This window comes from Amphiprion ocellaris, chromosome 7 (assembly GCF_022539595.1).
Source record: "Amphiprion ocellaris isolate individual 3 ecotype Okinawa chromosome 7, ASM2253959v1, whole genome shotgun sequence".
In the NCBI taxonomy this organism is placed as follows: domain Eukaryota; kingdom Metazoa; phylum Chordata; class Actinopteri; family Pomacentridae; genus Amphiprion; species Amphiprion ocellaris.
In genome coordinates, this window is record NC_072772.1 from 12,797,548 (window position 1) to 12,808,201 (window position 10,654).

At 40.6% G+C, this 10,654-nt stretch overlaps 1 protein-coding gene across 1 annotated transcript; it reads left to right on the forward strand.

The window, feature by feature from the left end:
* The first annotated feature begins 1,278 nt into the window (after positions 1-1,278).
* On the forward strand, positions 1,279-8,054 carry LOC111587521 (uncharacterized). Its single transcript, XM_023297500.3, has 7 exons — positions 1,279-1,519; positions 2,134-2,263; positions 4,186-4,279; positions 4,834-4,967; positions 5,105-5,247; positions 7,298-7,495; positions 7,594-8,054. The coding sequence occupies exons 1-7, from the start codon at positions 1,509-1,511 to the stop codon at positions 7,706-7,708; spliced, it is 825 nt and encodes a 274-aa protein (XP_023153268.1). The 5' UTR covers positions 1,279-1,508; the 3' UTR covers positions 7,709-8,054.
* The last annotated feature ends 2,600 nt before the right edge of the window (positions 8,055-10,654 follow it).

Here is a 10,654-nt window from a genome sequence, read left to right on the forward strand (position 1 = left end):
ATATATATATATATATATATATATATATATATATATATATATATATATATATATATATATATATATATATATATATATATATATATTCATATCACCAATTCTCTCTTTTCCACATTGTTTTTAGTAGCTTCAACACTGCTTTAATTCAGTACCCAAGAATGCCACCACACACAATTTTGTGCGTACTATTGTAACTGAAAGTGTATAGACATTAAAAAAAACATATCTGTTTTTATTTTTTTAATTTGCATTTTTTCATTACATGCAAATATACAGTGTGTTATTATGTGTTATTGATTAAAGTGTGTATGATTTAGGTTTTGCAAGGGATTTAGCTGAAGCTCTTGTACAGACACAAACGGTAGGAATGAAACCTGTTTTGAAGAGCTGTGGAAACAAGTGGCGCAAACTACAAAGCAACACAAGAATGACTCACAACCTTCAGCAAAAAGAAAGAATCACAAAGCTGGATGGACTTATGATGCTGAGACTAGGTGGGTGTTCTGAGCAGAGCAAGGACACTTTTATCATCCGTGTTCTATGTGTAGTCGACTTATCTCGTGATCAAAATTGTAATCATTTTATGAGCTATATCAACAATTAAAAAAATCAGAACTTTAGCAAACATTCTCGATATTAAATCAACTCAATTCTGCACAAAAAGATTGTTATACTGAATGGGTTCTAATTATCTTGCCTCCATAAGCAAATGGTAACAGGGAGTGACCAAATAATGAACATCTGGCTTACAGCAATTTGCAGGAAATAATAATTAATGAGACACTGTGCCACCCAAATGTGACAAATGGTCTCAGCTTGGCCACCCCTATAAAAACGATCTGTCACTACATTAAAGAAACACTTACTCACCAAAAATGAATTTATTTTCATTTTCAGACCCGACTGAAAGAATAAATTCCAGCAGGATAAAAGAAAGGACACTAGAGAAAAGAGGCACTCAAAAAACATGAGAAGATGGAGGAGAATTTGTGACAAGAATAAAAGAATAGCCGCATATTGTGCTTCGTTGTGGGTCAGATTTACTCTAAAAATAGGCCCATATAATTAAAGACAAAAACTCCATCACAGCTTTGCAGCACTGTCTTTGTGCTAACACACAATGCAAGTCGAGTTTTTTGGAGAAGTGTCATTGTGCTTAAGGTAATTAAGCTGTCACAGTTCATTAAAAAAGTTGAATATTAATTTTAGTCTGCTGAGGCTGCGATCAGCAGTGACCTGCAGTTTACTTTCTGTTGCTAGGCAACCGGCAGCCTGGAGACCAGTCGTGTCCTGCGGCTCCAGCAGCGTCTCACCAGCAGCAGCAGCAGCGGCGGCCCGTACACCGGTGTCTCCAGAGCCACAACCGAGCCAACGGGACAGTTCCCTTTCCCTCCGTGAATACTAACAAACTCACCGGGCCCCATGGGTAACAGCTACGGGGCTACAGGGCTAAACCGAGCCGATGTGCTGAAGAAGGCCAGGGGAACTTATCACAAGGCGATTGGGACATGTCAGAAAGGTAAGCTAAACCAACCGCGTCTACATCAGGGATTTATTCCGTCATGTTTGCCAATTTAATTAGTCTCAAGTGACTTCCGAAGCCAGATTTAACTCTACAAGTTTGGTCTGTGTTGCTTTTGCACCTCAAAAATGTAAATATAACTTGAAAAGCTCGGTGCAGTTACATGGAAACTCGGCTAATTTAAAACAAACTAGCTAGGTCAAGCTAACCTAGCCTTAAACGTCCCAAACCTTTGCTTTCTAAAGTTACATTTATTTATTTATTTTTGTATATATATTTTATCATCTAGTTAACTCTTTTGTAGGCTAACTACAAAACGAACCACTACAGAGCATTCACCATCAATTATAGAGGCCCCAGGGTCCAGCTAACCCCTGCATACAACGGCTATTATAAGCTAATAGCACCTGCTCAGGTGTCCACCGGTGCCATGGCAACGGGTCCTAATCTGCATTGTCAAGCCCAGTTCACTGTAACTCTAACCACTCGGCTGGTGGTCAAGGTTTCAGCACACACCAGGGCTTACGTTACCAAAACACAGCTCCCCTTCAAACAGAGACCAAACATGTGAACATGTACCTGATGACCCCATCTGTTGCTTTTTCTCTCAGTTCTTCAGGTGTGAACACTCTCAGTGGCAGTTTTCCCAAATCCCACTCGTCCCAGTGCTCTGATCTCAGGGTTACACGCACACCCCTTTCTGTGGACCACAGTCCTGATTCTGGACTAGTATCTACACCTGTAAGTCACACACACACACACGCACACACACACACACACACACACACTCATGCCAGTAATCGTTTATTGCTGTTGCCCTCAAGGCACTGGTGCTCCTTGCCCTCCTTTCACAAGTATAGTTTCGTCACGTCTCCTGTGTCCTCATCCTTTCATCTTCCAATCCCTCCATTTCAGCCTTTCTCCCTCTCCACTTTTACCCGTCTCTGAGCTGTACCTAATATTCCCAGTCTATTCTCTGCGCTCGCTGTTTTACCCTCAAGCCACTGGCCCCTTGCCCCTCACCCAGTCTGCTGTGCAGAATGATTTTTTACTCTCCCAACTATTTGAATTAAGGAAGATGAAAAATGGCTTCTAACCTGTTCCTCCCTATGTTCCATGCACAGATTCCCACTTGTGGTGAAAAAGTATTTCATGTATATGCTCTTGACTGCAAAATGTATTGCTTTATATCCTGCAGCAAAATAGCAAGTCTAGGTCTAGGGACATTTTTTGCCAAGTAAAAAAAGCCTCTTGATTCAGTTTTTATCATTATGTATATGATGGATGCTTCTGTTTCAGACAGTGTTAACTAAAGGTAGCAATGGCATTACATCTTTTTTTCCTTAATGTGGTATAGTATCAGTATGTCAGTAAAATGACTGTATATTTTTGTAAAATAAAAGATGTATAGAAGACCGAATTACCCACATTTTGCATTTTGACTATTTGCATCAGCATGCTAGTTATCTGTTTATTTCACACATTAAACAACCTCTATGACAAAATTTACACTAGAGTTATGTAAGAGTTAAATCCTCTTTGCTACATTCTATTTCATTTCTACTGTGTTTTCTCTACCATGTATTTCATATGATGTGAACATGGTAACCTGTTGAGTGCCCACTCCGTGAAGAGTGGTGGTCAGCTGGAGTGGGGTCAATCCTGTGTCTAGTTCAACAGAAGAGGGTGTAGAGTTACACAGACGAAGAAAAGGTGAACAGGATGAGTCTGAGAGGGTTGAAAAGGTCAAGTAAGGAGAACAACTGAGGCTGGAACTGCAACCCAGTGGAGTAGCAAAAACAGTGAGCAGAACAGCACATTTGATTTCATGCCACATTGTTGTATTAATAAATTAAAATGTCTCTAAAATCATCTCAATTTGGATGTTGGAATTTCTGAAAAAAAGAAACACACAAATGGAAAATACTTTAATGTTGATCATTACTTGGACACTGTATTTAATGGCAGAAGCAGGTGGATCTGGTATTTGATCATTTAGTGTCATGTGATACTTGTAATACAGTAGGTGCTGGAAAGATTTGTATTGGAAAAATATGGCAGCACTGATACATAAAGGAAAGGAAGATAGTGTGTTGTTATCAGACAATCAGACTTTAAAGGAGTTTCACCTTGTCAACACATGTAGCAGTATAACCCAATAGTGACCCGTTGATTTTGGCTGCATGCTATCTGCATCTGAAGGAATAAAGTTTATTATAGCCTAATGGGAGGCAAGGGTAGATGAAACTGCAAAAACGTGTCTCCTGTTCTTCCAGGTCATTCACATGTGCAACTCTCTTTTTGCCCAGCAACATAACATATATTTGACTGCTAAATAGCACCAGAAATTAGTTTGTCTACCAATGAGTGGAACTTGATTAAGTTTGTAGAAGGATACAACTCATCACTGGTGTCTTCTACATTCACAACGCATTACACTGGATGGTCTTCAAGCCTCTGCACATCTAGTATACAAACCGTCTATGTGTTATACATGATGTCATAACCTCTGATGATATGATCTTTAAGGAACTTAGCCGAATGATGACTTTTACCGTATCTTCAAGGCTTTTCTAGGGACTTCTAGATTCACAGAAGGTAGCTCATTTGTTACTGGTTGTCCCGCTAAGTGACCACCTATATTTTCTTCTTCTTCTTTTTAGCTTCCATCAAGTCGGTTCAGGTTTGTGTCGTGGCATCGCCTGGAGCAGTGTGATGTCACAGGTGACCAGCTGACCTGCCCCAGGGTTAGAGAAGGTGTGTGTATAATATTAGAAATCCAGCAGTGTTGCCTTTGCATATCAAAAATATATGCAGCAACTGTTCTACTTTGCACTTCCTGTGAAAGAATAGAAGGGAGTATAGTTCTCTGTGAAGTTTTTTTTTTTTGCTTATGCACTCACTGCGGCACTGTGGTTTCTTTGTTCGAGAACGTTTGTTTAAAAAAAACTTTCTTTAGCTCTTGTAGGAGTAAAAAAGAAGCAATGAATCGTACAACTGGTTTTGTGTCATCCTGGAGCGGCCTCAATTGCCAAAGCTGAATTTTAAAAAGGGACTTCTACAAAGAGCCTTGGTTAAATTTAAATGATTTGAACTGAAAGAAGTCTTCCATCCAAGTGTGTCTTCCATTTATGTGTTTCATTAAATGTAGTAGTTAAAGAACATGCATACTGTGACAAAAAAAAACAGAAACAATAACTATTTAAGCTGTATGCAGAATTAGGAACAGTTTTTTTTCATTTTCACCTGATAGATAACAATTATGAGAATATTGTTTCATACTTTTTTGTTCTGACAATATAATCAACAAGGGCCATCAGAAGAGGAGCTGTGTCTAAGAGAGGGGGGTGACATCAGTTTGGAGAGATGGAGGAGGAGGAGGAGGAGAGAGGAGGAAGGACAGAGATGGGAGGAGAGACTGCAAGAGAACTGGGAAAACTGTGTGGTGAGTTAGCAGGCAGGATACGTGTGGGTGTGTGTGGTGTTAAAGATGTACAGCACAGAAGAAGAACGGTGACACAGATTTAGGGAGGGAAGATGAATAGAAAGACCCTGATGGTTCAACCGCCTGTCTCTTCTCAGGAGTTAAATTTGTCCTACCAGGACTTGGGGGATCCCTTCCAGAAGGAGAACTTCCTTCGGATTCTACGCCGGTTGATTCGTGTGGAGAAACTCCAACTGATTGACAACTCTCTCACCAACCTGAGTTCTGTACGCTTGCCAAGGTATAAACTACATTACTCAAGCTGCACCACAACTCCCTCAGCTGGTAGACAATTTGCTCAGCTCCCTGAAGACTACAAAAATATAAATATGAAATATTTAATTCAGAATGCTAATAAATCTTTCAAGAAGTCTCAGATAGAAATATACAAATGTGGTAGACATTATTCGTAACAGCTTTATTGAATGCGTTCAGCCGTTAAAATGGAGATAAATGTCTTGTCAAGTAATATTGCATTATTCCATTACCTCATGAATCCAGTTTTTGGCTACTACTTCAGACTGTAGGCTGCATCTGCATGAGCTGTGCAGGAGTGTTGATAAAAGAATTTCCCAAATGACATTTCTGGCGGCTTTTGAAACTCACATCATGCAGTTTTAAATGGTTTCTTCTGAAGGTATAATTATACATAACAGTTCGGTGCTTCTGAGCAACTTTCTTAAGACTCTAAATCACTGCTGTTGCTTGGTTCTCTTGGTAATGTCAGCTATTTCTGGTAACAACGTGGGGCTCATCAGACTTTCCTTTAAGCTGATACACTGTAGCAGTGGTGGTCAGATTGTGTGGCAGGCTAATTGGAGAGAGCACAGAGCAGCTACAGGGGGTGGAGTGAATGACCAGAAGAAAAATATGAAGCCAAGTAGAAAGAATATAATTTATGTAGGGAAAATAAACAAGAGTTTTCTGATGCTATCATCCTGATTTAAAAAAATATATATAATTCAGCTTGGATCCCCTGTTATTAGTCACTTCTATCATTAATAATGGTGATGGGTTGTGAACTTGTTTCTCAACTTATAGAAGGGGCCTGTCAGAAAAAGTTGGAGAACCGCTACACTATCGCAACTGTTTAGCTAAGGATGACACATTTTTGTGCTAACTTGTATTTCCTTAACCCTTGAAATCCCACGGGAGCAGCCCCGCTCCCATTTTACGAGCGCTCTTTAAATTACTGTAACTCCTCAACCATTTGCGCTAGAGAGAAAATTCAAACGGTTCCTAAAAGAAGAGAAGATGTACCTTACAGGGTGTTACAGTATGTCAAAGGACCATGTGCAACGATGTCCATCACAAAATCCCACGGGAGCAGCGCCGCTCCCATTTTACAAGTATTATAAAATAAACATTTTTGTAAATATTTATTATAGTTCACACTTTTGTTGTCTATTATTTTGTTCATGTTCAACTCCAGTTCCTAATTTAGTAAAATCCTGAAAAATCCAAGTCAGTTTTTTTTTCCACTTTAAACTATTGTTACATTGTCTAAACACATACTTTATGTCAGATATTGCCAGATATTGAAAGCTTAGGTTGTTCTGAAAAAAAGCGTAAACGCAATCACTCATTGTATGATTTCTGACTCTTTTACAGCCCAAATGAAAAAATCCAGGCGGCCTATATGAGCCTTGGATGTTAAAGGGTTAAGGGCCCCATATTGAGCAAATTAGCAAATTAATCAAGATTTCAAGGACGGTTCATTTCACCATGACTGTATAACCCATATTTTTAGGGCTGTTTTACACCAGCTGCTTTGCTCTGAAGATCAATGAGCTGCTGCTGTTTCTACCTACTTTAGGAAGAACATGCTGTCTGCATATGTGTAGCTGGGCGGTTTTTGTTTAGTTAGGCGTTACACAGCACCTGGATTAACTTTTTACTAGCTCGTAAAGCTGAGAGGGTATCTAGTTGCGGGGGGCTTGGCAATGGCAGAAGTAATGTTTTCATATCCTAACAGCTTTTATTTTACACCTTGAAATTTATAACAACCACAAAAACACATTAAAATGGATTTTCACCATATGGGAGCTGCAAGTTTATTTCCTCATGTGGTGCGTCTGTCATTTTATTCTCCACTGTATGTACTTATCTGGTGGGAACGCAGTAACATGACTGTAACTTCACACTTCTGTTTCCCCTTTAGATGCTCCCATGAGTGGAATCTACTGATCATGTTGTTTTTTGGTGCTTTTATTGCCCTTTCACCAAATGCAATTGCATGACATATAATCACAAAAAGAAAGCTAACTGATGTTTGTGTTTCCTTTGGGCAGGTGCAGAGTGCTAAACCTGCACAGAAACCACCTGGTGTCTCTGCATCAGCTGCCAAAGCTCCCAGCGGTGGAGCATCTTTGTCTGTCTGAGAATGCCATCGGCTCCCTGGGGGGACTGGGAGCTCTGGGGAACAGCCCACTGCGCTCCCTAAACCTGACCCGCAACCCGGTAACCTTCACTCAGGACTACCGTGCACGGTGAGAAGGCTCAGATGATCGGGATGGCGATGTATGAATATGTAAAGAAGAGGGAGTCCTTTTTCTTTATCTTCATCATTCTCCGTCTCCGTCTGCAGTGTTTTCAACTGTTTGCCAAAGCTGGAGGTCCTGGATGGAATCCCCAAGCTGCCAGAAGACTCACTGCCTGTCAGATTACTACCACAAACCACCAGGATGTGTAACATTTTATGACAATCATCCATGGATGGATGTGTACAGAGGCAGTTCTGGCAGTCCTACAGCACTTCAGCAGAAAACTCCACACTTGGAAACTGCAGTGACGGCTATAGAGATCTCCTCAGAGGAAAATCAGCTGGGTAATGTTTTCCTCTGCTGTTCAGTAACAGTATTTACACAAACTGTCACAACTGTTGCCACACTGACAATACTGTTATAGTATTGCAATGGTAATGTGCGAACCACATTCATGTCAGGCACAAGTATACTGCTGATATTTCTAAAGTGATTTATTTTGTATATCCTTTACAGGTATTTGGTAATAAATAGAAAACACCACAAAATGTTTGAGCATTTTTTTTTTATGTCTATTTGCGTTAAATTTTTAACTGAATATGGTGCAGTGCAGAGATACATACTGAATGATGATGACAAACTTTGGCTTTGATGGAGGGCAAAGAGAGGAGGCTAATCAGATTGCTATGTGACTCATCTCTGCCAGCTCAACATCTCTCAGGACTTGCTGAGCCAACACATTCACACTCCTCTCTTTGCTATACACTGCACCAAACATACACAGAATTTTAAAATTAGTTTCAGATCCAACTGTCTTGATGAGCAGAAACACGATCCCATTCAGCTATTATGCTGTTTCTTTCATACGTGTAGATCTTACTGATTTTAATTGGTAGCTGTTTACTTGACACGTGTAATATATGAGAAGAAAAACAGGACATCCGCTTTCGAGGCTTATTAAACATTTAGCATCCAGACTCCCTTGGATAATGGCCTCTTGTGTCCTCGGACTGACTGGGTAATGACCCATGAGCTTCATGCGATGAATCACACACGCATACATGCACACACAAAACATGTACATAGAAAGTAACCCTTGGTAGCTTGCAAAGCACTCAAACTGTCAGGATTCAGTAAAAGTATGCATGCTCTTTGCGTTCTTTGGATTGACGAATACAGCAAATCGCTCACATGAAGTAGAATTGCAGAGTTCACACCTTGGATATATGTAGAAGGAGCTCTCCTAATACATCCATGCTTACACACATTGCTTCTCCCGTCATTGATTTATTCATACGTTGCAGCGGGATATTCTTCTTTGATAATGGTTTTCATTTTCAGCCTGCACCTGCTACATAAACACACTTTGTTATCTGATACTGCAGAACACGAGTATGAATACCGACACATGCACCCCAGCAGCCACCTATGCATATAAACATGCATCTGGAGGCACACAAGCGCACTTGCATTGTCTTTGCTCACAGTAATGCAGAGAAACACAATTTAAGCAGCTGATATCTCTCTAACAAGCATGCAGCCAGGCACAAACTACCAGTTACATGCCTCATTGGGGTTTGTTTAAGTGTGGAAGATTGTTTGTGCAATTGTGGTGTTATGTGCACCGAACTAAGTCTCCAGCTGATGAATGAGAGACTTTAATGAGCTCACCAGATCCTTCTGTACTGTAAACAGGATCCAAGTCAAGAGGAGAAGCTAGTGTCTTTAAACAGTGGTTTTATGGTGTTATCAATTATCTTTGCGGCCCATTTTCATGTCACGATTTCTTCTGATGTGGCAGTAAAATAGAAGAGGAGTTGGAGGTGACACCCCCCCCCAAAAAAAAAAAAAAATTGTTTCATCTTAGCGCTTCAACTTTCAAGTAAATCTTGCGGCTGTGTTAAATGGAAGGTTTGATAATGGGTGGCAATCGTGTGGGCATTCGTCTCAAGATAGATTTTGGCTCTAGGCAGTCGACATTAAAAATCATTCATGGCTGGTAATTCACCCATGAAATGACGGAGAGAGCACAGGAATGTGAGGAAAGTGGAGGAGTTAACATCTTTGCCGCTCCTTGTCACTGTAAAGATATATATGTGTACGTCTCTCGGTGGCCCCGCTATTAGCACAGTAATGAGACACCTGTTACTGTCGTACTCCTCCAGCATCCCACAGTCCCTCTGGGGAGATCAACAATCTGACAACAGCAGAGGGATGATGACGGGGAGAGGGAGGAGGGCATCGCGAGAGGCAGAGAGGGAAGCACGGGGATGATGACAGGAGCGTAGAGGTAGAGCCGGAATAGAGACTGAGAGGAGGAGGGATGATCTGATTGAGTCTGTGTGCTGGGGACAAATGTTGTTCATTAGAGGTAATTGCCCTTCTCAGTCAACCCCCTCTCGTTTGATTTTCATTTCATCCCGATTTGTCGGTTCATTTCCCATGTGAGCGAGTTCACACACACACTCTTCTCACCTCTTCGTTCGCAGCCAGAAAGAGCAGATAAGGAAGAGTTGATGGGATTCAGACCCGGCAACGTTTGTGGCTCGCAGTGCAGATGTGAACCACTGAGCACCCATGATATTTTAACTGAACAATGAATATTTATGATTTTTCTCCCCTCTGCTTGATGCATATTTATAACCATCTTGTCTCTGTTTGAAAGTAGACTTGTCAGCTTAAGTTATGAGCTTGCTGCGAGTCAAGAACGCATCCATCTAGCCGTTTTATTAGTTCTGTCAGGCAACAACAACAATACCAATAAACTAATAAATTCCTCTAGATCTTCTCGGTGCAGATTAAGTATTCCCATCAGCAGTTGATGAGAGCTTCATTCTTTGGAAAATATTTATAGTATGAAGCTGAGAGCATTCATAGGAATGATGTTGAATGATGGCTTTAATATGAGTCGACTAAAAATGCAGTAACACCTACTGTTCTTAGTACTTCTGTGGTAAAAGATGCCATAAACATTACTAAGCTCCCTAAACTTCTCAGCACTCAACAGAAACACATCATGTCATGGCTCAGAATTTAGCACTTGAGAGCTAAAGCAGACAGCGTGAAGGCCGTCTGGCAAGGTGTAACTCATATTACTGAAGGAGCAGGGGTATATATACTGAAGGAGTTAATCAAGAAAGTGGATGCAGGTGTGCAGATAAGCAG